Source organism: Carassius auratus, chromosome 45 (genome assembly GCF_003368295.1).
Source record: "Carassius auratus strain Wakin chromosome 45, ASM336829v1, whole genome shotgun sequence".
Lineage (NCBI taxonomy): Eukaryota > Metazoa > Chordata > Actinopteri > Cypriniformes > Cyprinidae > Carassius > Carassius auratus.
In genome coordinates this window covers 11603389-11629790 of record NC_039287.1, presented here as the reverse complement: position 1 = coordinate 11629790, position 26402 = coordinate 11603389, and the positions used below count along the sequence as shown (strand labels likewise).

Below are 26402 nucleotides of genomic sequence, written 5' to 3'. Positions count from 1 at the left end.
AGAGGCATTTATTTTATAGAAATATAATTTTTATTAAATAAAATATATCTCAAGCAAATTATTTCACAAAATGAAATTTGTTCCACTTTGCTGTAGGTTTTTTTTTCAGGTTAGAGACATGTGTTTTGTGCTGAATGTGTTCAGGTACTGCTTAAATCGGGAAAATACTGTATGTCTGAATGCAGAGATGGTCATTTTCCCTTTAACTTCATACAAATCCATGATTATAGAATAATAAATTTAATTATTATTAAAGCTAAATTTGTTGGAATTCAGATATTGCAGCATCTGCATCACAAGCTTTGGTATTTCTTTTCTACACACATTTACAAACCTGCTGTTTGCATGAAGTTCCAAGTATTTTCAGGAATCCCTGATTTTGTTCTCCTTCAGTTGCACACAGTAATCGCTGTAATCTTATGCCGTGAACAAGTGTTCATCAAAGCAGTGAGACAACAGTGAAGAAAGTACCCAAGAGTATTAGCCTGTCCTTTGCTTGTTCACACCTATTAAATACAAACCAATGACATGTTGAGCACTAATTAATCCTCCAGTTTGAACATGTCATATAAAGCCACAGTGAGAGTGAATGCTGTGATTATTTACAATCAGAACATCTATAATTAAGCATTTTTATCAGTTAACTGGTCCATGTTGTGGCAAGCCATTCTGCATGATATTAAGAAATCATGTATATGTCACTTTCACAAGTAATAGATTTCTATCTTTATTTGATGTAACGGGGGTTGAGTTGTTAAGCTTGACAGTTAAGCTTAATATCACAATATTAATAAGTTATAGTTATAAAAGAAGGCGGCAACTTGCCTGTGTCTGCTCACAGTTTTGTTCAGAAGACTTAAATGATGTCACAAAAGGATCAGTTAATTATTTTTGTGTAATAATCGTTATTGTGTAACAGGGTTGAGGTGTTACCGAGGTATGGAATTAAATTATATGAATTTAATAATTAATCGTGAATTTACTTAGAAAAAAACAAACAAACAAAAAACATTACCAGCAAAAAAATCACAGATAGATATTTATGAGAATGGCAAAATGTATGGCCTTTTTTTAATTTTATTATTCATATCCCAAGTACACTTTCATTGAAGCCCATGAGGAACATGACAAAATAGATGGTGTCAAATGAAAAAAAAATAAAAAAATCTAATATAAATCTAATATAAAGATTAAACGAGTCTAGTTTTCAATCTTATCAAAGGAGGACCTCTTTTCTATTTCTAAAAACAGATTTTGGTGACCCAATATAAACATACATTCACACCCAGACTTGAGACCGTTCCGTCTGGATTTAATGGGTGTGAATAAATATTGAGACAGGTTTGGTTAAGGTGTGGGTTAGATTATACGCCTTGTTTTTATAACTATTTGTATATAAACCAATAAATGTCTTTTGTTCCCCATTTAGAAAATTTGACGTGTGCGTGTTTATAAATGTACAACAAACACGTTTTCTTAAATCAGTAATTACCGTAATCAAGAAAACCTGTCTACATAAAGCACGCACATTAGTATACAAAACCACGCCCACAAGCCGCCAAACCTGCTTTGATCGCAGAGTACGGATAAACCCCGCCCACCGGTCCGACTGCCAGTCCGAGAGCTACTGTTCCTTTATCGTACATTTATGGTGCTGCTACTGGCCGTGACGCGCAACCGGCCACCGAAGATTTAAACAGTCACGGGTGATCGTCCGGTAAGTAGAACGGTATCATGGTGACAGCATGTAGCAGTAATATGATATCCAGTCCTTCATAATCCAGGTGTAGCTTTCACAAGACGCAACAGAAATGAGGTGCTACGTGTACTTGTCTGTCTTTGCTTTGGTGCCATGTCAAACAGTAAAGGACTTTCCTCTGTTGGAGAGTGTCGCTGTGCTTAATCATTAGCCTTGGACGTTTGGACACCATGGCTGTGTCTCAACATCTAGACTAGGCAGACGGCTTTATTAGCGGCATTATAGGCGCGTGCTTCCTTAAAGTGTCCAGAAGAAATGCAGTATATGTAGGCAGCGAAGTAGGTTTTGAGACACAGTCCACATTCTGGACATAGTGAATCAGCCTGTTTTCTCCCTTCACAGTAAGTGCACGACTCCTGCATTCACGCTTACCATTCTTAAAGCGACAGTTTCCCCAAAAATGAACAATTGTTATATATTCATCCTCATGTCCTGTATGACTATATTTCTTCTGTGGAACACAAAAAATACTAGATTAGATTGACAACCTCCGTCCTCTTTCACTTTAAAGGCATATAATTCCTTACAATGGAAGTGAATGGTGACTGGAGTCAGGGTTGCCAAGTCCCCTTTTCCCGCAAGTTAAACCTTTTACACATTGCATACATTATAATTAATTTAAATGTTCGTATTGAGATATTTAATCCATTTTATATTCTACCAATGATAAAACTGTACCTGACCACGAGGCAGACTAAGGAGATCTTGATGTGAGGAGGGTGAATTGGTAGTCTTTGAGCTCTTAGTGAGCTCTTTTTTTTTTTTTTTTAATAGTCTGTTTTTATGATTACTACTAGCCTATATATAGTAATTTTGTATATATACAGATGTGTGTAATGTGTAACAGTGACTGTAAAATGTATATTTTCGATATGGAAGCAGCTTATTTTAGGTTTTGTTGTTTGGGCTGTTTTTTGGGGGGGGGGGGGGGGTGCTGAACAATATAGGTTTTACCTTTCAAGTGCATTTTCCATTTGTCTTGTTGCTTTGCTAGCACCACACTTTGCAGTCAGAGTGCCTGATTTATATTAGGTGACAGAGCTGATTTGAGAAGGTTTGTTCCACTATGGTATGCTCTGTTAGTCATGTAGGTGAAAGGTGATCACCTCCAGCTCTTTTGTTTATAACGCAGGGTGTGTTTTTGTAGAGTGCATCACATCAAGTACAGGTCTTAAGACTTGTGTAACATATTAAAACTGTTAAGACCTCCCGTGAGTCTCACATAAACCTTGTGTGATGCAAGAACAATAAGGCAGATGGTATTTTTGTGTCACACCTTTAAACAGCATAGTGACCGTGAGTGAGGCTGGTGAAAGACGATCACGCGCGCGCCTGTCACAATGTCTACAGACAGAGAGCCTCCCGTCACTGCCAAACTCCTTCACCTCGTGTTTCTCTCCACCTTCTGGGGAATGCAGATATGGGTCACCTTCATATCAGGTAGGTGTGATCACTGTTTTTCATTGATGGCAGATCATTAATAGAATGATTCTAGTGTAGGCTACTTTCAATCTTAATTTAAGAAAGTTGTGTAAAAAAAAAAAAAAAAATTATAATATGTAAAATTAATAAAAGGCCACTTAAAGGGAGTACACTTTTACTTTAAGTATAATATAAAATAATTTTACTATTTATCTTTTGTCATGCTTTAAAAAAAAATGTTGACTAACATACTAAAGCACATCAGTACCTCATTTTAATTTTAAATGCATATTACATTTATCGTTCACATTTACTCAAGTGTGTGTGTGTGTGTGTGTGTGTGTGTGTACTAAATTGCTGCTTCTTCAATTAAAATGAGTAATTACAAATATATTTAAATGTAATACACATTTAAATAGAAATGAAATTTTAGTTGACCATAAATGCTTGTTTGTTTATTCAGTAGAACAATTTATAAATGTATATCAAAGACAGTAGAAGTAATTACAATTAAAGATGTACTTAAGTTGTTCAACAATTGCGTTTTAAAATGCATTTTAATAATAATGTATTTTAATGTAGTTGTAAATTGCAGATGAGTGTCTGAAAACCTTAAATTCAGTTTGCACTTAGGTAAATTCAAGGTATATTTTTCCATAAGTGCCATTGTAAAAAGTATGCTGGAGTGCACTTCTTTACGAACAAGGATAGTTTAATACATGAAACTAGTATTCTGTTATAAACAAGGTTTTGATATTAGGTTAACTTAATTAAACTTTTTTTTTTTATTATTATTATTCAGGCTTTGTAATGGACAGCCATCTGAACCGACACACGTTTGGCTTCATCCAGAGCCGGCTCTTCCCGTTTTACCTGCATATCGGCTCAGCTTGTGCTTTCTGCAACCTCACCATCTTTGCCATGTACCATCCTAGCAACATGCTGGATGACAAAGAGGCCTTCCAGGTATGCAGAACATAACGTTCCCAGATATTGTGAAAAGATGTTATTTGAATAGTTCCCACAAAAATTATTAACATGTCTTTCCAAACCTGTTGAATTTCTATTCTTCTGAGGAACAAAAAAGGAGATATTTTGAAAAATTAGCTTGTCGTTCTTTTCCATTCAATTACAATAAATAGAGACTGGAGCATTCGAGTTTTAAAAAGAACACAAGAAGATCCAAATGTTTATTATTAACAGACAATTCCTTTAGCTTTACCTGAGCTAAAAAACAGTGAGACTGAATCTTTGGATTGAATCTGAGAACTGGATCAGTCTGAATTATTAAAGGGTACATAACACGCACAGTTTCACCCAATCTCATGTTGATCTTGAGTACCTATAGAGTAGTACTGAATCCTTCATATTTCCAAAAAGTCTTTAGTGTTAGAAAGATACAGCTCTCCGAAAAAAGCAGAGCTCCTGGAGGCGTGCTGTGGGCGGAGCTAAAGAGTGATGAGCACTTGAGCGCCTAATGCCAAAAAAACACAGACATTTGCTGCCGTTTCACTTACCTTACCACCTACCTGAATCCTGACTGGGATCTTTTATAGCTGGGACTGCTCCATCTTTCAGTATCAAACGATGTGCAAATCCAGCGTCGAACTTGTTTATAAAACGTTTGTCAACAAACACACATGTGAAACTCCGTTGCTGCGCCGGTCCCCGGAAAAATAAACTGTATCCACTGATTACATGACGCGGGTTTTTTTATGAAGCTGAACAAAGTTATCATTCCCTGACAACCAAAAACGCTCTTTTTGGAGACATTCTTCCCGGGCGAGTCCCGTGGAGTAGTGTTGCCAGATGAAGCGTGTTGGTGGGCGCGATCTGGTCTCACTCTGGTCGATGTGCACGCGGCCGTGCCCTTCCGGGAGAAATGCCCATAAAAGGAGTTCCACCCGCGTCTACTACGTCATGAAGGGCCACGATCAAAAAAAAAAAAAAAAAACTGTATGAACCCGAAAGTAAGATTTCTGGCACAGAAATACTCCCATTATACATCCAAATAGTTTTTTGAAACGTTGTAACGGAGTAAACAACTCTGAATGCATGAAACAGCATTATACCCCCCACCCCCATTATGTTCACAGTAAGTAACAGACTCTCTCTTGATTCCACCAGCTTTCTGTTTTTTGTTTTTCCCCAGATCTTCATTTTTTTCGTCTGTGTGACTGTGGCGGCAGTGAATGCCCAGTGGTTTGGTCAGATGACCTCAGAAATCATGGCAGACATGCACCTGATTGAGCAGGCCTGTGGATTGGGTCAGGACATCGGACTCTCATCCAATCGGGAAGCATATGCCAAGCTCTGCGAGACAGACCCCAAGTATAAAAAGCTGAGTGGTCGGCTGTGGCTGTATCACCTGCTGTCCTCCCTGTGTAACCTCTGCTGTATCGTATGTAATGGATACAGTCTTTATTACCTGGCAGAAAACCTCACCACACTCTGATGACCTTCCTGCAATGCAACGCAAACGTCTGTGTGGCTCCGGCAGCGATGACCTGCTCTTAGATACTGGATTACCTCCCGACAAATCTGCTCATTATTGTTACAGATTGTCTTTTTTAATATTTGTTGTGCTAGTTTTAGTTTTTTTTTTTTTTTTTTTTTTTTTTACATTTTTTTGTAAATGTTACAGATAATGGCTCTGAATATTTAAATTATAAGATTTGCATGGTTGAGGAATGAGCATAATTGAACAAAAATGGGAAGTGGATGGGACATTTTCAAAACTTTTCTTGACGTTCTAGAAGTTATGGCACATATTTTCTGTTTTCTCAATGAAGGCAACCTCACTCTGTCACAAATAAGTCAAACTTGTTGATTTCTCTGTTTCAATGGCCAGCCTCACCCTGTTCTCCTGGAATGGGTTTGAATGTAGCAATATGTTCACGCACAATCTCTCATTATAAGTACCTTTTAACAGGGATGAATATGCAAATGATGCTCTCATCTGGCTGTAGATTTAGAGTTCTGTCGCTGTTTGTTGAAATAGAGCTGAAATTAAATGCACCCAGCAGCAGTTGCACCACAGAATGTGTTTGTGTGTGTTATACAAGTATTTTTAATGACTCACAAACACAAATTATTTTTTTTATATACTGATTTACAGTGTGTTTAGTATTGATTCAGTGCACTGGATACAGCTATGACTGTCCACTCAGAGCTAATATGTGCCTAATATATTATAAATAAGAATATACAACTAAATATTTTTCATTAACTATAAATTAATATTAAATTTTTATATGTAAATTATTTACACTTCTACTGTTGTACTAAATATACTTCATACTATATATATTCCTGTTCAAAAGTTTGTGGTCAATAAGTTTTTATTTCTTTAAGAAATTAGTGCTTTTATTTAGTAAGGACACAATCGATCAAAGTGACGTTTATAATGTTACAAAAGATTTCTGTTTGAAATAAATGCTGTTCTTTTGAACTTCCTGTTCATCAAAGAATTTGGGAAGAATTCGGTCAGTTTCCACAAAAATACTTTTTCAATAAAACATGGATAATAAGAATTGATTTATTATTTGTATAATTTTTTTAGCACCAGATCAGCATATTAGAATGATTTTTGTAGGATCATGTGAAACTGAATCCTTCAGCTTAGCCTTCACGGGAAAAATATATATATATATACATTTTTAAATATATTTAAAGAGAATACTTTTATTTTAAATATTTGTTTTTTAATTGCATTTTTAAATCAAATTAATGCAGCCTTGTTAAGCAAAAGATGTTTCAAAAAACATAAAAACCCTTACCGACCCCAAACTTTTGCACATATAGTTATGGCAGCCTGGATTATGAATTATGCGGGTACGACACATTTACAGATGTACTCTATCTAGATCCATCAAATTGACCTTTGTTGTGACAGATTCAACACGAACAAGTTATGTCCTGTTTGACCGCTTTTGCACACTGTGCCTTTTGCAGATGTTAAGCAACAACAAACCGGACTTCCTGGATGTACATGACACATTGTGTGTTGCAGAGTCATATACACATGTGATGTGCCTATCTAATGTGTTAGTCATATAAAATAGTGTGTATTCTGATATAAAGCACCATTGTTATAATGGTGACACCTTACTTTGGAATGTAGCTCCTGTTTTTTATTCGCCCTAAACAATCTGCTGTCTGTCCATCATATTTTTGTATCTTCATATCAATTACAGTACTGTGCCTTGCATAGAGATATATTTCAATTTTAATACTGTTATGACTGTGTCCAGTAAGATGCTGGTGAGGCTATGGGTTTCTCCCTGTAATTGAGGATTGACTATATTTTATCAATGCAAATGAACCGGCAGCCATGGACTCTCTTTTAATGGTTTTATTTACTATACTTGACTTAAAACATCATCTAGTGAAACATGTGGTCAATAGAATGAAATGCATAGTTTTTGCTTATTATTACTGTGCTGTTATTGAAGTTCCGTGATTCTTTTAGCTGAAATGTCATTCCTGTCTGCGCATGCAAATGAAGTAGTAGATGAAGAAAAGTTTGCATTATCAGGTTTTCTGCCTGAATAAAAGGTAATTGCAATTTATACTGCATCTCTTTAAGTAAAGCTCAAGTATGTCATTTTTTATATTAAACGGCACAGTGAATGTGAAAAGCAACCAGCCTGACACAGCAACATTGGTTCAACTATTGTGTGAATGACTGTTTGTCTGTTTGTCCAATAACAGATTAAGGGTGTTTGGGAAACCTGTTTGGAAAGAGTTATTTTTGCAGTTCCATTTGTGCAGAAATTACACATTACCTTCAAGAATGAAGACTAATGTCTGAATTTGTGATGAATGTAAAGCTGTGCAGTTCTGTGTAATGTATAGAAGTGGGTTGAATGTTTTTTTATTTCCAAATAAATTTTAAATGTTGGTCTAAGATTCTTCAGTTTTTTGGTTCATTAACAGGTTTATACTGTGCATATTAAATGTCAAGGAGACTCTGGAATTGGAGTTAAATATTTTACTGGCATATAATTCAAATATATATTTATAAACAACTACAAAAGCACTAAAATAAGAACATTTTGTAAATATATGTGGACTTACTTTAAAAAAAAGATAGCTCTGGTTCCAGAAAATGATTGATCATTGTATTTTTTCTATGCAAGGTTCCAGAAAACATTTCTACAATCAGCACAGCAGCCAAATCTAACCTTTACAGGGAAATGTAACTGCTGTACACGGTGGTGATTATAGTATGAATTTGTATGATGTGAATTAGCCAAAACTCATAATAGTTATCAATTGCAATGAGAGTGTGTTGGTCCTTTACGTGAAACTTTACAATAAGATCCCATTAGTTAACAACGTTAATGAAAAATTAGCATTTTTTTACATATTTATTACGTTAAAATACAAATATATACAATCACAAATGTAAAAATGCAGCTGTTAATTGTTAATTCATGTTAGCATAGGCCATTAAATCATTTTCACAGATACAGCTTTTGATTGTAATATTAGCCTATATTAGTAATTGATGAAATTAACATTAACTAAGACTTCTATAAGCTTTAGAAGCATTTTCATTGTTATTGATGCAAACTAATATGGTTAACCAATGGAACCATATTGTGAAGTATTACCCATCCTCTCATAATTCATATGTTTCTCATAAATACTCGGGAACTGAATAAACACCATTTCATGCCACTAAAGTGGATAACAGAGTCTCAAACTAGACCCGACGTTAATCCTGAAGCCAGGATAGAGCGGTTGAGTAAATGAAGTCCGAATTACCTGGATGAGATTCATTGAGTCTGTGATGCTGTAAAACGCCAAGATTCCTGCAGAGAAATCGACATAAACGCCAGCCCTGCGAGCCCACTGCATTTTGGGAATCTTGGTTTCCCGTCCGTTGTGCCAGAATGCATACGTATCCTCAGAGCACACCAGACTCCAGGACTGGGCGTTGTGTCCAAATGCACACAGGGTGCTCTTTCCTTTCCTGCTGATGTCCTCATAGGACACTGCGATGTGCACGGGACCCTTCCCGCTCCACTCTGCCTCGAAGTAACATCGGCCGGACACGCTCTCCCTGCACAGGACCTGGTAATGGCCGTCAAACCTCTCTGGGTGGTCAGGAACGGACAGAGAGGTTTTGCTGCACGTCACCTCGCCGGTCTCTGAGGAAACACTGAGGTTTCTGTGAGCCGTGTTCAGGTCCAGAGTCAGGGGACCCGAATCTGAAATCCAGAGACAATTATTATAAAGAATATAAAGGTTAACAAAACCAGTATTCTGTTGCAGATTGTATTGTTTTCTGTTACACATTTGAGTGTGTGTGTGTGTGTGTGTGTGTGTTACTCACATTCCAGAAACTGCTCTCTGATTTTAGGTTCAGGGGTAGGAATAAACTTCAGGTTTGTCACTAATAATAAGGCAAAATATAAACAGTGCAGGCATTTTAAATATTCATGTTTCCCTTTTTCTCAATTTCCTTTAATGTTTTAGTGTTCGACATACTTGCATGCACTTCTTGAATACTGTATGAATTCTGACAGTTCTTTAAAAACAGTAAGTGAAACTCTTCATAAACATTTCAAACAAAAGCATGCAAGATTAGAAAACCTCACATGTGAGTGGTTTCCATTTAAAATCTTGGAAATAAGGATTTATTTTCTTATTTTATTTATTTATTCAATTTTTTTTGAATATACTATACATTTACAAGGACAACACATTCAGATGATGACTTACCTTTTTTTGATAATTTCTCCAATTTTTTCTGGCACAGGCCTTTAATGTCCTCACTCAGATACGTGAGTTTTCTCGACACCATCTCAAAAGAGAAGTCCGGATTGACTAGAACCGCAGGAGAGGTCACCAACTCCGGCTGACAACACAGTGTTTCATAACTCTGAGGAAATAAACTCTCTTAGACCAAACCCACAACTGAACTTTAGTGCCCTGAACCACTGATGTTACCTTCAGGAACTGAGTTTCATCATCAAGATGTGCAAGCGTGTCGTATTCAGCGTCTCTCCTCTTGAACTCTGCGATCTCCTGCTCTAGTTTCTCCATGAATCCATGTGCCTCGTCTAGTTCCAGCTGCTCCTTTGCTTTGATCATCTCTGTCACCTCAAAACACAGTGTCTCAATGGACTGAATCAGCTCGCTGAAGATCTTCTCTGTCTCTTCCACTGCTGCCTGAGCAGAGCTCTGTCACAGAACCAGAGGAGTGATGAGTCCAAGAGCTTCTCTGGGTCTCTAACTAATGAAGGCTCATATGTTGACCAACACTATCCCACATGTCCATTGAGATTTTCCAGCTCCTGTCAGTAATAGACTCACCTTGAGAGAGATTATGGCCTGACTCAGATCCTGTAGCTCCGACTCGCGCTCTTTTATCACCTGCTGGCATCCCTTCTGTGACTCTTTAAGCTCTTGCTGAAGACCAAAGGATACATGCATGAAGAAATTTATAAAAAATAAATAAATAAAAAAAACATGTGACGAGGAAACCAAAAAAAAAAAAAAAAACTTGAATTATACATTTAATAATACCAACATGTTTTGGCTTTTAAACATTTCAAACCTTTTTTTTTCTCCTTCATAACACATACTGTACTGGATTTCTTTTTATTGCTTCCTAGTTTATTTAGTTCACAGTTTTATTTGTACTATTTTATATTTTCAACATTTCTATATATATATATATATAATTATTATTATTATTTTTTATTGAGACATAGTTAAAAACCATAAGCTGTCCTATCAAGATGAAGCAAAAAAGCCGGACATATCATTATTAATATATTTATTAGGGAAAAAAAGCAGTGATGTGACTCACTCCAAAAGTGATGATATATATAGATAGATAGATAGATAGATAGATATATAGATATATATATATAGATATATATACTATATAGTTGTAAATAAAACAAAGATTATTGGAGAAAACACATTTTAAAAGTAGGTTCCATGTTTTTGTTTGTTTGTTTATATGCATATTTATACCCACACATTTGATCTATTTCATAATTTAATCTATTTAATCATTTAAAACTTTATTTATGGGATGTATAATGTACTTTTGCTATTTTTTAATTAGATTTTTTTTTTAATATAATTTTAAATACATTCACACATTTGAGGATTAAGTGTTAAAATACTTTTGAGGGTCAACTGATCTTTTAATGACTTATTTACGAAAGTTAATACAAAGCTCTTGCGATGCTTAGCTCTTATACAGTTTCTAGCCTCACATTTAAAGTCAGAAGAGAAGTCGGACACACCTGACAGAGCATGACGAGGTCCTGCTTTTTTTTCGCAATGACTTCATGACTCTTAACTCCAGGGATGGTGGGCGAACGCATTCCAGTCTGTCTCAGTTTCTCAACGACTTCAGCAAACAGGGTGTTTTTGTTGAGCGCAGGTCTCGGCGAGAAGGTCTGTCTGCACTCTGGACAGCTGCACGTCTTCTTCTGGTTCTTTTGCTCCCAGAAGCTCTTAATGCACTCCATACAGTAGTTGTGTCCACAAGGAATGGTCACAGGGTCCCGCAGAAGGTCCATACAGATGGGACAGCTGAACTGCTCTTGGTTGACGAAAACACCAGCTTCTTCTTCTGCCATCTTTTACAGTTAAGGAGAAAGAGAGACTGTACAGCAGCGTCGTGGAGAGAGTATGGCGTTTGCTCGAGCCTCCCACTAATGTCTGTAGGCTATATGAGATTGTAAAGGGAGGAGTCAGTTTGTCATGTACAGTATGCCTCACAGTGCTCATGTTTCAGTAAAGTCACAAGCTTAATGAAGTCATTAAATCTGTGTTGTTGTTATTTTGCAATGAGTATTTTCAGCTTTACCTCAGAAAAGTGATTCACAGCTTTGAGTACACAAGTAAAGCTTCTGGAAAGATCAACCCCACGACGTCGGTTCTTGGTTGTTCCGGTGCGTGTCTGTTCATGTCCACTGGATGAATGCGTGCAGGCTGACGTTTCATAAGATCTCTCTGGATTATTTTTGGGCACTTTGGGAGATATAGAGGGTGTGGATTTTTGTAATGTAATGTGCACAGATATAAAAAGGTGTGAGTAAATAAATCATGCAACTTTAAAATCATTGTTAAACACAACTACACAACTCACAAGCACAACAAACACATGCATTAGGCCTTTAGTATGTAGAACAAAATATATATAAAAGCTAATTATAATTTGCTAATTAGAGGCAATATAATGGAAATGTATAACGGATGGGCAAAGTGAGGACAGTACATCCAATTTTTGAAAATCAAATTAACTTTAAATGACTTACCAGGCTATGGATGAAATGAAAATCATCTAAGTTCTGCTGTATTTTTCATTATTCTGATCCAACCACTGACAGTGTTATGTTCTTCACTCTAGAGGTCGCTCTTACCGGCTGTCTTCACTCACAGCGAATAGAATGAAAAGTAAAAAAGGGCGGGGTTTAGTGTCTCAGACGTCTTCTCTTATTGGTCAAGTAATACGTCTCTAAATAATAAATGTCATATTTAAAATATTCACCCTTTTAATATAATTTATTTGGCTATTAAAGTTTATTAATGTCATTATTCAGTTGCAAATGATTGTCTAGCCTGACGCTGAAGAACCGTATTTACGCGTGACAGCCGTTACTTTTCTCCGCGATGGTTCGGATGGACCACTCACAGTCGAATGTGATTACTGGATAAGGCTTGTCAAAAGTGATTTTTATTATATTACTGTGGCTAGTCAGTCTGCTTGTTGCTCAGATAACAATCCTTGAAATGACTTTACGTAATCCTTTATACTTTATAGTGAACAAATATAATTAATAACTCCAAATGTGTTCGGAGATTTGAATGTTACTCTATGGAGGGTTGAGCTCTCTGAGCCGCCAACAACCCCTCAGAGGTGTTTAGTAGGAAAGTTAAGAGTAACGTTTGTCGTCTTAATATGGTTCTTGTTGTTGTCTTCCATTGGCTCATGACAGCAACTGAGTGGCTGTAATAAATACACATTTAACCTTCCTCTCTGTCGGACTACATCTACACAGTCTGTGTGACAGGAGTCAGGTAACTTACTTTCCTTTCCTTCTGTCAAACAGATAGTTTACAGTCACGTGGTTGTTGCACATTTACTGCTGCTTTGTTGTCCATTTTTGACCTACAGTATCAAGTGTTTTTTCACATTATAAAGGAGTCAATAGGTTTATTTGATAGCGGGAAACTATTGTGCACTTAAACTTGCGAAGTTAGTGTCTCTGCAGAGCTGTGGTCATTTCACAAGGTCCTTCAAGGTCCACATGTGTTTATTAAAGTTTTACTTGCATTTTCACCATCTCAGTTCTGTCCTCTTTTCATGTTCCTGCGATCCTGCAATAGTGCCACGAGTCTTGTGCATGCATATATATATTTGGGAACTAGGTCAAATAAAGGGGTATACCATACCAGATATTCAGAAATATGCTCAGGTCAGACAGACACTTAATTAGTGTTTTAAACTTGACTGTATTAATTAACTTGATTATTTACACATTGGCAATAAAATGAACAGGATGAAATGTAATAGGCTGCAAATAATGATATAAACATGGGCATACACTGTGGTGTCAAATTTAAGTTAATATTGATAATATTATAAATTTTGTATTAAAGAGCCAGTAAGATGAAAATTCTAAGCTTCCTGTCACTGTTTATAAGTCCTGTACATTAGGTTTAAATCCATCCAAGGTTAAAAAACATTGTCATTTTGTCAAAATATCATTTTAAAATTACCTCAATTCTCAGAGATCCCCAAACGGTTCACGCAAAGCTGTTCAAAAGATTCAGTTTCCTTAAACCCCACCTTTCGGTAGCATACTGTGTTCTGATTGGTCAACTGACATAGTTTTGATTGGTTGTTCCGCACACACCTTCACGGTAAACAATGCGTTAGCATCTTTTTGGGGTGAATTATGTCTTATTCCTCTCATCGCGAAGCAAACAGTAAAATAAAAAAACTTGAACAGTCTCGCTGCTTTTTCTTCTGTGTGGGCATATTCAAGCCGCGCTTCAGTTTGAATCTGAATATCGGAGATGCTTGTTGGTCTAAATAAAGTTGGTAATGAACCCTCTTTTATGGCCAAACGCTTTGAAAATCCCGCCTTGAACTCACCGAGATTAGAAAAGCAGTCATCAGTGAAATGCCATTGGTTCTTCTGATCTTCATTCTTTGGCAGTGAAAATAAAACAAACTTTACAATTAAAAACACACTGTCTCCTCGACATGATGCTATCACACCAACCAGAGCGTCTGTGTGGGGGGTGGGGCAGGTCAGAGTTTCATTTCTCCCAAGACGGTAGGCGGAGATTATTATGCAAAGTGTTCCTAGTGACGTACATAGAGATGGGCAAAAGATTTGAAATCTATAACGACTCGTTTCAGCGATTCAGAGTCGACTCCTTACTTTAGAAGCCAATAACTTTATAAATCGTCTACTTTTTGGTTTAATTACTTTGCACATTGTTTACACTGATGGACAGCTACATCATACACTGTAATACAGGTAATTTTTGATTTCCCATCTGTGTGGCTCTTTAATGGTTTGAAACAGTTTAGTAGTTACAATATTTAAAAGTTACCCATACTGTAAGTTTATTAAATTATTATATTGTTATGAAACAAACTAATATGATTTCAATCTTTTAAGATGTATGACATAAAAACAGAACAGCAATGATCCATGAGTCAGTTTTAATGCTCAGTTACTTCCTTGAGACCCTGCGGCCTCAAATGAGGACATTATATTTTAGTGAATTTCTCTGAGACTGTTCATGCCACAGTTTTAGGTCTGGATGTCCTGTACAGAGCACATTCAGGGCTTTTCAGAGATACCAAATGATTGGATCTTTCACGTGACCACTCCCTCTCCTTGGTCATCAAAATGTCTGAAATTAATTTATAGACACTCTTATGGAAATATGATAATATTTTGTAGTTATCATTTAAATCTGTCTAATTTTTTAATTATGTGTCATAAATCAACATCTCAGGAAAATGTTATGGGGTTTCAAATCAAAATATGACTTTCTGTTACTAAACAGGACATTGATTTTTATACATGTCCTAACATGAGGACACCGGGACTAAAAGCATGTTTATTACGCATTTTTGGAGACATAACAAATTAATAGAGAAAGAAATTATATTTCAATATTCTATGAAATATTATATATTATTATGAAAATCTTGTCAATTATTACTCCCATTATTACACTTCTTTTTTCATTACATGATGCCCCAAAAACACATTAATATGCAAATTAGATTTAATTTATAGATACATTGTATATAATGAGAAAACCCATTAATGGTAATTTTACACACATTTTGCAGAAAGAAAAATGGTATATTGAATCATTCTGTTATACCATAGTTGAGAATCATCTTTATACAAAGTTTGGTTAAAAAAATAAAATAAAATCTTGAACATTAAAAATGTATTGGTGTTTTAAAAGAAATCTATTGTTTTTGCCTATGCATTTTCATTCATGTCTTTTCATTTAAAAAAAAAAAAAAAAAAAGAAATTGAGTCCCGATGTCCTCTACCGAGGACATAACATAACTTATGAATGAAATGCATGAATGCAGAGCACAAGGCTGCACTGGGAAATCCCGTGTACGATGCATGACATACAATGTGCATCTGTGCTTGCAAAGTGAACGAAACTGCTTTGCAGCATTTCACATTATGATAGACCCACTGTCCTCACATGAGGACATCTTTTTCTGCGAAAACTACTTCCTGCACAAAAACTAATTTTAGGTATTATACTTGTTAGGTCCTACATATCCCAAATACCAAGAACAATTATAAAATGCACAACAGCAATCTCTCGGGTTAAGTGTCTCTTATGTTACTTTAAGGTTTTTTTTTTTTTTTATTCAGTGTTTTCTGTTATCATATTTCTAGATTGCATTTAAATGGTTAAAATACATTTTTTTAAATGTTAACTTTAACAATGTAGTAAATCTTACATTTCTTTAAATGTTAACATTTATATTTAAATAAATATTTAGTACATATACTGTATATACAAAAATAGCATATATATATATATATATAGTTATAAATAGTTATAAATAGCAAAAAACAACAACTATATATTTTTAATTTAGTCAAATTAAAATATAAGAACTAACAGTTTTATGTTGTTTATTGAATTTTTGTCAACAAAAAAAACAATGCACGAAAGAGTTTTTTTATGTTTACTATAAATAGTAATCTATTTCATAATTCTCAAGTCATAATAGACATATGTAAGTCATAATATTTCAAGTTAAAGTGAAACTTTTATTATAAATAATAAAGTTTTTATCGCTTTTTGAGAATATCAATAGAAGGATATGTTTCCAGAATTTCCCAACCTATCAGACTGCTTCCTGGACACACCTCCTTTTCTAGCAAAGGAACAGCTCCTTACAGAAAGAGGAAGTGCTTTAATCTCATTCTCTGATTCTGTATATATCTGCTGGTGAGTTTGTTGCATTTTGGGATGTTGATGTGTTTATTTTTTGGATTTTCTAGCTGTGCAGATTGACATTTAACCTTCAATGATTGTGCGGCAGTTGACGTGTAGAGGACTGTCCTCTCAGCTGTGTGCGGCAGTCAGACTGAACTGGAGCGCTCCGAAGATGGCAAGACCAAGCTCAAGTAAAGCACTTTTAAGACTCTCTTCACTATGTGTGTGTGGCAGTGGATGACCTGTGAACTAAATGGTTTGCCTTTTGTTTCATTTGCAGATTTAACAGAGTTTCGCAAGGATTTTGCTAATGCCAAGCACATCACTATTATTACTGGAGCCGGAGTGAGTGCAGAGAGTGGAGTACCAACGTTTAGAGGACAGGAGGGCTATTGGAGGAAGTGGCAGGCACAGGTACACATCACATCATTTTTACCATCTTAGTTTCCACATAGGACTTCAAACTTTCACATTTCAAACTAATTCAAACTTTTTGATGCTAGGTCTCAAATATGACAATCACTTTGTGAAGAACCCTCCTGTTGATAGGTAGCTATTTATAAAGGAGAATATTAAATGTAATATTATTTTCCAAAATTAAATAAGTGTCTTTTACATTGTCAGTATACTAAAACACATTGATAAAATATTATCTTATTAAAATAAGATGATGTATGTGTTCACAATGTATGCGTTTTAACAATTATTATTTTTGTTTTAGAGAAATATTTAGCAGAAAAAAATATATATATTAGAAAAATAAAGAATCTAAATTGATTGAAATCGATGTCTTTCAGATTTCTTAATAAAAAATAGTATAATAAAATAGTATAAAATTTAGTGAATGTGAATATACATTACACATATTTAATTAATATCTTAATTTTAACTTTGCCAGCTCTAAAAAAACACATCAAATTGTCCACGGTCCCCTTGCCATCCCCCTGCGGCCCTCTGGGGTCCACATACCTCAGTTTAAAATCCCCTGACTTATATAGTGCTTGGCAGAGCATAAGCGTAAGCACAGTTACTATAAGGCCCTATCACGCTCTAATTGACAACATAAAGAAGCCTAAATACACTTGTAAATGAAGAGGTAAGTTTTACTTTTTCTTTGGTATGTAAAACACCTCACTGAATCTGTGTGGGACAGTAGGTACCTGTTGTAAATTATACTGTAAGCCTTTTATTTATAATTCAGAATTATATACAAATGTGCCCGTAAAACGTTGTTTACATTTTGCATTGTAAATAATGACTGTAAACTTTCAACATCTGTTTGACAGCTCTGACCAAATTTGTCAGGCAACATGTAGCAGAGCATAAAAACACTGTAGTTACACCACATGTAAGCAAGCAAACATTTTTATTAAATAGTATTATTATTAATTTATTAAAGTATTATTAGTATATTTATTTATTTATTTATTTTATTTAATTATTATAATTATTATTATTATTATTTTATATATATATATATATTATTATTATTATTATTATTATTTTTTTTTTGAATGTATAACTATTTTTGGGGTAGATTACAATAATCTTTATAATTACATTTTAATGTCAAAAAGGATGTCATGTAAATAATAAAATGAACATTTTAATCAACCTTTTAAAGTTGAATCAAATGTAAATATAACAATTAGTTGACAACAGAATAAATACATGTTCTTAATTTCACACCACATATACATAAGAAAAAATTAACTATAATAATATAATATTTTGTGGAGTTGTGTGACTGTTGGATTGGGGTTGGATTCATTTTAATGAATCTTTGTAAGATCATGCATTTCTCTCTTTTCATCTCTTTGTCTTTTAGGATTTGGCAACACCTGAAGCTTTCTCTCGAGATCCTTCTTTAGTTTGGGAATTTTACCATTACAGGCGTGAGGTGGGTTACACATTACTGACTAAATGGTTACCAATGTCATAATGCGGTTTGGTTCTTTTAGTGATCACCTCACTGTAATATTCATGAATTTGATGTTAATTTCTTTATGCAAGTTTTTATTTCTGGAATGTCAGTTTTATTTCTGGGACTGAAATTCACACAGCATCCACAAGGGGGTGGAGTTACTTTACAATAGGACAGTAGATCGGTTATGGATGATTGCATTAAAAAAAGGTTATTATTACTGTTTTCACATTACCAAAATTGTACTTGTAGGCACAAATACCGCCCCCCCCCCCAAAAAAAAAAACTCGCTATATTATAACTATAAACTACCACAGAGAGATGATTATTGTTACCTTTTTCAAATTTTACTAGTGACTTTTAGCATCACATGTCATTATATATTTAAACACAGCGGTTTCAATCAAACAATCATTACACAAAAAATAAATTCATATTTCAGTTAATTGTATTTAATATTGCAGGTAATGCGTAGTAAGATGCCAAACCCAGCACACCTGGCTATCGCAGAGTGTGAGTCCCGTCTGAGCAAACAGGGGCGCTGTGTTGTGATCATCACTCAGAACATCGATGAGCTGCACCATAGAGCTGGTTCCAAACATGTGTATGAAATCCACGGTGAGACAACAGCTAAACCAGGACTGGAGCATGACGCCATTACTGTACATTTATTATTGGTTAATGTCCGATTAACAAAAATGAAATTGATAGGGCATCTGTTAGGTTGGTGGGGATTTTGTCACATCCTTCCATGAAATCATTCCTTCAAATTGAGGTTATTCCCCTCAGCTGATCTCTCTCTCTCTCTCTCTCTCTCTCTCAATCTCTCTCTAGGTAGTCTATTTAAAACCCGCTGCATGAGCTGTGGAGAAGTCAAAGCCAACCACAAGAGTCCAATCTGTCCTGCTCTTGAAGGGAAAGGGTAAAAGCTCATGCAAACACATCACCATTATTTCATCAAATATTTAAACCACAAGAGACTGCACTCTCTTTATTTGCTTTTCTCTTTCTTTTTTCAATTCTCAGAGAGCCTGACCCCAGTGCCAAGGATGCCAGGATACCAGTGGAGCACCTGCCCAGGTTTGTGACTGTGGGCTTTATTAAATGCAGTAGACTGTGCTGATTAATCAGAAAATGCGATGCTTTGTTAAATACGGCTATTTTACCAGGTGCCGTTCCATTATTATATTTGCCAAAGTATTTAATAAACGCAGCTGTGTGCAAAACTGCAAAATGTTCTGCATAGTTCAGTGCAGGATCACATTTTTAAACTTTCGAATTTTTAACAGTTTGCAAGGAACTGGGAACTAAACATTACACTGTTTGGGGTTTTGAAATAAATAAAAGCTTCTATGATCAGAAGTGACAGTAAAACAATCACATGGTTATGAAAAAAAAATCTGTTTCCAATAAATGCTGTTCTTTTAAACTTTCTTGTTTGATTCATCAAAGACCCCTAAAAGATGTTTCACAGTTTCCACAAAAATGTTAAGCAGCACAACTCTTTTTGGAGAAATGGCTGCTGAAAATTCTGCTTTGCATCACGAGAATAAATTACAATTTTAAATGCATTGCAATACAAAACAGTCCATTTAAATTTAAATAACTCCAACAACGATTGGACTTGGGGCAATTTATAAAAAATAAATAAATGTAAAGATCAGAAGAGAACAGAAGAGAAATGACTTGTGAATAGTAACACTTTTTCTCCAACAGTGGGCATCATATATCCACGTGTCTAATGTTTCATATTCACAGATGTTAGTGTACTTTGTGTTTATAGGTGTGACAGGAGTGGCTGTAACGGATTGCTGAGGCCTCATGTGGTTTGGTTCGGAGAGACTCTGGATTCAGATATTCTCACCGCTGTGGAGCAGGAACTGGAAATATGTGATCTCTGCTTAATTGTGAGTGATAACTAATTAATGCACTATTAATTTAATTTTCCAACTCCCCTAGAGTAAAAAAATAGATTTCTACTGTTTTCAAATCAATTCAGCCAATCTCCGGGTCTGGTGCTAGCACTTTTAGCTTAGCTTAGCATAGTTCCTTGAATCCGATTAGACCATTAGCATCTTGCTCAAAAATGACCAAGGAGTTTCTATAGTTTTCCTATTTAAAACTTGATCCTTATGTAGTTACACTGTGTACTAAGACCAACGGAAGATAGCTGCCTGTTTGGGAATGGAACATAAATGTCTGCCTAAAATATCTATAAAACAATATTGTTAATCCCTCATACAGATACGTTTGTGTTGACAGCTTTACATAAAGAATTTGTCAGCTCTGACTGTATTCTGTGTTTCATGTCTCTAGGTGGGCACCTCCTCCTTAGTTTACCCAGCAGCCATGTTCGCTCCTCAGGTGGCAAGTAGAGGAGTGCCTGTAGCTGAATTCAACATGGAGTGCACACCTGCTACTATGCGCTTTAAGTAAGACATACAAATACACAAACTATCCCTTAACATGAGTCACAGAGATGCCTCTCAGTCAGCCCCATTCAACGGGATAATGCATAACTGCTCTATTGCACACAAGCCTCCACACGCGCTCTGACTCTTAAGTGACTTGTCTCGCTGTCACATTGAACAGCAAACACTGAACAGTAGATTCCACAAAACAGATTGAACACCTGCGTGTGGTTGACTTGAGATGTGTTTCTCACCAACAGATATCACTTTGAGGGTCCTTGTGGTGTCACACTGCCTCCCGCCCTGGAACGCCACGAGAGCGAGGTCATTTAAGGAGAAAGAAGGCATGACCCATTCGTTCATGCCCACTGCATAGAGCACTTTAACTGAGAGCACATGGGATTGGTTCATGCCTTCATGTGATTGGTTTTCATATGGTCTGTGTGCGGTGAAGATTTACTGCAAAACTCGGCTGAAATTCAATTTTAAATAGTGTCTTTGATTGTTTGCTTGGCCTATGTAGCAGCAGTCTGTGCAAGTTGTGTTTTTGGGAGTGGGTCTTAGGCTGATGATACACAGGCAACTTTCTGAGCAATTTTGCTGGGAAACTTTGTTGCTTGGGCACTTTCCCATTGAGAATGGGTAACAGATTTTTATCTGGATATTTTAGATCGGTCGTGGGCTCTGTGTCTCACCTGGATGCCCAATGATGGCAACATTGCCCAAAAAGTTGCCCAGTGTATCATCAGCCTTAGTAGATGTTTTCCAGCTGATTCATGGGTAACTTCTTAGATAATCTATGATGTTTCCACAGTCATGGAAACCCTGGGAATTTACAAATCGTTACTTCCAGACTCAAGGAAAATAATAGTATTGGAGTTATGGAAATTTCCATCATGAGTAAGTTTTCGATATGATCAACTCTGAAATATTCAATCAGCTTAAAATAACTGGCTGGAAAAATCATTGATATTGATTGGTCAAATGTTGTGGGAACCCTGCATTTAGGACTAGACATAAATGCAATATAATGATTTTGAATGAGCTGTGTCAAATTGATCACAGACAGACAGTGGATATGAAGTCAGACCATAAAATACAGTGTCCAAAGGGAATAACTTGAGAACACATGAGAGTTCAAGAACAGGATTTATGACTGGTTTTCCTTTCAATTCTATGGTTGGTGTTAGATCAAATTAAAATTAAAAGCTATATAAAAATACAATATATACCTCCAGGTTTTCTGTACTTAGGGCACAATTTGGCCAACAATAATAAAAAAAACTGAATATATGTCAGTATGACTTTTAATATGATTATAATATTAATATTTTATTATGAGTATAATATATGCATATATATATATATATATAAAAAATTATAATATCATTAAATCATATATATATATATATATATATATATATATATATATATATATATAATTATAATATCATTAAATAAAACTATTAAACTGAAATCTTTCACTTAAACAGTATTTATGGAAAATAATAACTTTATTTTACAGTACAATAGGAAAAAAGGATACTAATATTTATTATGGCAAAAAAAGAAAAAAAGAAAAAAAAAACAAGGAGCTCTTAAAATGTCTTGTTTGTTGATAAGTGTTTCTCATTGCGGTTATGGAAAGATGATTGGCGCATGTTGTGTTCCCAAATGCACATAATAAACGACCCAAACTCTGCACATGTCGAGACGAGTTTGTTTAGAGCAGCATTTACTCCAAGCTGAGCCGCTCTGAGACACTGAAACACTGGATCATGAGCTGCTTGTGTGTAAATGAACACAGTTCCTTGTTTCAGTCTACAAATATGCATTTTTCTTAACATTGCAGATTTTGCCATTTGAAAATCGTGCTAAACCTCATTGCTATTTTATTTTGTTTCACACAGCCCTAGTTTGTGTTTTGATTGATATGAAGTTTGACTGCAAAATTTGTCAGAGATTACTGATAAAATAGTGCCTTTTTAGCCAGTCGCTGGCATATGTATGTATTTTTTTGGTCAAAGTCAGTAGACGAGTTTGAGTGTGTGTTTGTTTGAGTGCATGCACCCCTGTGGCATCGGGTCACCTTGATTCTGTCTAGTACGATGCCAGATTCCACGGTCCAGCTGTAAATCTCTCTCTCCCTTTCTCTTTCTCTTTAACTGTCATGACTTGTACAACCAAGCAGCAGAAAAGCAACATTTTCTTTGCATATTCTTAAATCTTTGCATGTTAACACAGGACTGTGGAATAAGAGACAATCGCTTGACTTATTTGACTTAAAAATGTGCAAAAGAATTCACATTTGCGTATAAGAAATGTAATGTGTCTTCTTCACAGACTAACAGTGTTACTAAAATGCTGTTTAGATGTATATATGTTCGAGATGGGTGGGGTGGGGTTTTGGCTGTACGTCTGTGTTTCATGATAGTGATGGGTCGTTCTTAAAAGATTCATTCATTTTGAACGAATCTTTAATGAGACTCGGGAAGAACGAGTCGTCTCAGGGAGTGATTCGTTCAGTTGCGCATGTGCAAAATTTTATAGGTTCTGTACTGGAAATAGTCTAGTAGTTCAACTTTCTAGTCCATCAGTGTCCCATCAGGTAATGAAAAGTTTGACACACACTTGTGGTCTTCATCCTCACTTGAGCACTTGGTCCAAATACAGGAAATACGTCTCAGAAGTAGTCAATGGCAAAGACCGCAAGTGTGGGTATTTGGACAAGGCTTTAGTCAATGCAGTTTGAGCCGGAAAGAGAGTAGATTAGTTCATCTCTTGAGTCTTCGGGTTTTTCGAGTCGTTCATTCATCACGTGACAGACCCATAAGCTTTAACCTATGCAGTCTGAGTAGGAAATAGACTTAATAATAATGATAACCAACTCTTTATTACCGTTTTCACAAAATTCAGTGAATGGAAAATAACCTTCATGACAGAAATTCACACATTTATAAAACTCTAAGAAGTAAAAAGCTACAATTTGAGACCAGAAACGCAGTAACTGTAAGAGTAAATAATAATTATAATGATAATAATAATAACTGTGCACCTGTTTGTAAGGAAGCTTGTAAATTAATTTCTCTATCCAATGCTTTCACGTCACGTGACAAAAGAAAGAACGATAGGTTAAAGCCTTTTGTAGCCTACAGTCTATTGTTAAAGGGTTAGTTCGCCCAAAAATGAAAATTATGTCATTAATAACTCACCCTTATGCTGTTCCGAACCTGTAAGGCCTCCTTTTATCTTCGGAACACAGTTTAAGATATTTTAGATTTAGTCCGAGAGCTCTCAGTCCCTCCATTGAAGCTGTGTGTACGGTATACTGTCCATGTCCAGAAAGGTAAGAAAAACATCATCAAAGTAGTCCATGTGACATCAGAGGGTCCGTTGGAATTTTTTGAAGCATCGAAAATACATTTTGGTCCAAAAATAGCAGTTCACCAAATCGAACTGAATCGTTTTAAACGGTTCGCGTCTCTAATACGCATTAATCCACAAATTACTTAAACTGTTAACTTTTTTAATGTGGCTGACACTTCCTCTGAGTTCAAACAAACCAATATCCCGGAGTTAATTCATATACTCAAACAGTACATTGACTGAACTGCTGTGATGAACACCGAGCCAAGCCAGATAATGAACAATAGACTGACTCGTTCACGAGTGAAGAACCGTTTCTGTCAGACACGTTCGATTCGTGAACCGAGGAGCTGATGATACTGCGCATGTGTGATTCAGCGTGAAGCAGACCGACACACAGAGCGTCTGAACTGAACTGATTCTTTTGGTGATTGATTCTGAACTGATTCTGTGCTAGTGTTATGGGTGCGGGTAAACCGAAGGCTTGAATCAAGGGCAATCATCGCCAATGACGCCATTACGCCGAGCGCAAAAGAACTGGTGAACCGTTTTCTTCAACCGGTTTATTGAATCGAACTGTCCGAAAGAACTACTGGTGATCCGAACACCGATGCAACCGGTTCTTCACTCGTGAACGAGTCAGTCTATTGTTCGTTATCTGGCTCGGCTCGGTGTTCATCACAGCAGTTCAGTCAGTGTACTGTTTGAGCACATGAATTACTCCTGGATATTGGTTTGTTTGAACTCAGAGGTTGTGTCAGCCATATTAAAAAAGTTAACAGCTTAAGTCATTTGTGGATAAATGCGTATTAGAGATGCGAACCCTTTTAAAACGATTCAGTTCGATTTGGTGAACTGAATGATTCGTTCGCGAACCGTAAATCCAGCTGCTTTGATTTGAACTCTCTCTCACACAGACACGGAAGAGAAGACAATGCTGAATAAAGTCATAGTTTTTACTATTTTTGGACCAAAATGTATTTTCGATGCTTCAAAAAATTCTAACGGACCCTCTGATGTCACATGGACTACTTTGATGATGTTTTTCTTACTTTTCTGGACATGGACAGTATACCGTACACACAGCTTCAGTGGAGGGACTGAGAGCTCTCGGACTAAATCTAAAATATCTTAAACTGTGTTCCGTAGATAAAAGGAGGCCTTACAGGTTCGGAACAGCATAAGGGTGAGTTATTAATGACATAATTTTCATTTTTGGGCGAACTAACCCTTTAAAGCTTATGGGGCAGTCATGTGATAAAAGAATGACTCAAACCCGAAGCCTTGTCAGATAAGAGATGAGGTGAGCTAGTCATAGACTGAAGACCCAGGTAAAGATTGAACTAATCTTTTCTGTTTCTTATGGCATTATAGTTTTGTATAGTTTGTAGTGTGATCAACATTTGCATAAGTATTAGTAGACATGTTAGGGAAGTAACACATAACATTTTAATTGTATTTTGATAAAAATGAATGAAATGACTCGTTAAAAAGATTCATTCATTTTGCTGAACGAGACTCAAAGGTCCAAGTTGTTAAAATGATCCGAACTTCCCATGACTAGTTTGTAAATGATCATTGAGTGTGTAATTTTGAGTAACTGAATGCTGTTGGTGGGTGCATGTGCATTTGGTCTCCTGGAGAGACTGTGGCTCATTAGTTTCTTAGGCGATGAGAGAGGTCTGCTCCAAAAATAACACACACCATTTCCTGTCCATTTAACCACAATTTCACACCAATCTGAGCTTAACGACGTATGCGCACATGCGCAATAAATATCTCCCCTGATATACGCTTAGCCTCTAAAATCCTCTGAGACACACAACATCAGTCCTACACAAACATACATGCATGGCCCCATTACATATCGTTTTCACACCAATATGAGCTTCTTCCCAGTCTGGGCTTGTTCAAGGGATGGAGCGATCCAGGAGAATAGGGATGGAGAGGAGGAGGACACTTGTGGGAGAGACTTATGGTGTGATAAGGACCCCCATCCCCTTTTTTTGAGAATTTGTTAATAAATATAGTATAC

The 26402-nt window shown here is 35.9% G+C and overlaps 3 protein-coding genes across 4 annotated transcripts; 2 read left to right on the top strand and 1 right to left on the bottom strand.

Moving 5' to 3' along the window:
* The first annotated feature begins 1556 nt into the window (after positions 1-1556).
* On the top strand, positions 1557-8084 carry LOC113063284 (transmembrane protein 205-like). Its single transcript, XM_026233558.1, has 4 exons — positions 1557-1717; positions 3046-3199; positions 3984-4147; positions 5334-8084. Exons 2-4 carry the CDS (start codon positions 3100-3102, stop codon positions 5634-5636), a joined length of 567 nt encoding a protein of 188 aa, XP_026089343.1. The 5' UTR covers positions 1557-1717; positions 3046-3099; the 3' UTR covers positions 5637-8084.
* LOC113063275 (tripartite motif-containing protein 16-like protein) lies at positions 5806-12548 on the bottom strand. Of its 2 annotated transcripts, XM_026233546.1 has the most exons (8): positions 12475-12548; positions 12024-12187; positions 11455-11882; positions 10508-10603; positions 10142-10375; positions 9914-10073; positions 9525-9584; positions 5806-9399 (listed from the first exon to the last, which is right to left on the bottom strand). In XM_026233546.1, the coding sequence occupies exons 3-8, from the start codon at positions 11791-11793 to the stop codon at positions 8867-8869; spliced, it is 1422 nt and encodes a 473-aa protein (XP_026089331.1). In that variant the 5' UTR covers positions 11794-11882; positions 12024-12187; positions 12475-12548; the 3' UTR covers positions 5806-8866. The 2 variants fall into 2 exon arrangements, with proteins under 2 accessions (XP_026089331.1, XP_026089332.1); XM_026233547.1 differs by lacking the exons at positions 12024-12187; positions 12475-12548 and having other exon boundaries at positions 11455-11939.
* A 451-nt stretch (positions 12549-12999) lies between these two features.
* On the top strand, positions 13000-22350 carry sirt5 (sirtuin 5). The gene is made up of 10 exons (XM_026233550.1): positions 13000-13237; positions 16732-16857; positions 16947-17080; positions 18495-18566; positions 19055-19208; positions 19425-19512; positions 19617-19670; positions 20374-20497; positions 20907-21022; positions 21262-22350. Exons 2-10 carry the CDS (start codon positions 16758-16760, stop codon positions 21332-21334), a joined length of 915 nt encoding a protein of 304 aa, XP_026089335.1. The 5' UTR covers positions 13000-13237; positions 16732-16757; the 3' UTR covers positions 21335-22350.
* Positions 22351-26402: the final 4052 nt, after the last annotated feature.

What these genes read in the sequence shown, in the direction of transcription:
- LOC113063284 (XM_026233558.1), top strand. Translation starts at nt 3,100, where the DNA reads ATGTCTACAGACAGAGAGCCTCCCGTCACTGCCAAACTCCTTCACCTC. An exon ending in ATGGGTCACCTTCATATCAG is followed by an intron (nt 3,200 to 3,983) that starts GTAGGTGTGATC and finishes ATTATTATTCAG; the next exon opens with GCTTTGTAATGGACAGCCAT. An exon ending in ATGACAAAGAGGCCTTCCAG is followed by an intron (nt 4,148 to 5,333) that starts GTATGCAGAACA and finishes GTTTTTCCCCAG; the next exon opens with ATCTTCATTTTTTTCGTCTG.
- LOC113063275 (XM_026233546.1), bottom strand. Translation starts at nt 11,793, where the DNA reads ATGGCAGAAGAAGAAGCTGGTGTTTTCGTCAACCAAGAGCAGTTCAGC. An exon ending in ATGAAACTCAGTTCCTGAAG is followed by an intron (nt 10,074 to 10,141) that starts GTAACATCAGTG and finishes TTATTTCCTCAG; the next exon opens with AGTTATGAAACACTGTGTTG. An exon ending in GGAGAAATTATCAAAAAAAG is followed by an intron (nt 9,585 to 9,913) that starts GTAAGTCATCAT and finishes CCTTATTATTAG; the next exon opens with TGACAAACCTGAAGTTTATT.
- sirt5 (XM_026233550.1), top strand. Translation starts at nt 16,758, where the DNA reads ATGATTGTGCGGCAGTTGACGTGTAGAGGACTGTCCTCTCAGCTGTGT. An exon ending in GATGGCAAGACCAAGCTCAA is followed by an intron (nt 16,858 to 16,946) that starts GTAAAGCACTTT and finishes TTTCATTTGCAG; the next exon opens with ATTTAACAGAGTTTCGCAAG. An exon ending in CCAGTGGAGCACCTGCCCAG is followed by an intron (nt 19,671 to 20,373) that starts GTTTGTGACTGT and finishes TTGTGTTTATAG; the next exon opens with GTGTGACAGGAGTGGCTGTA.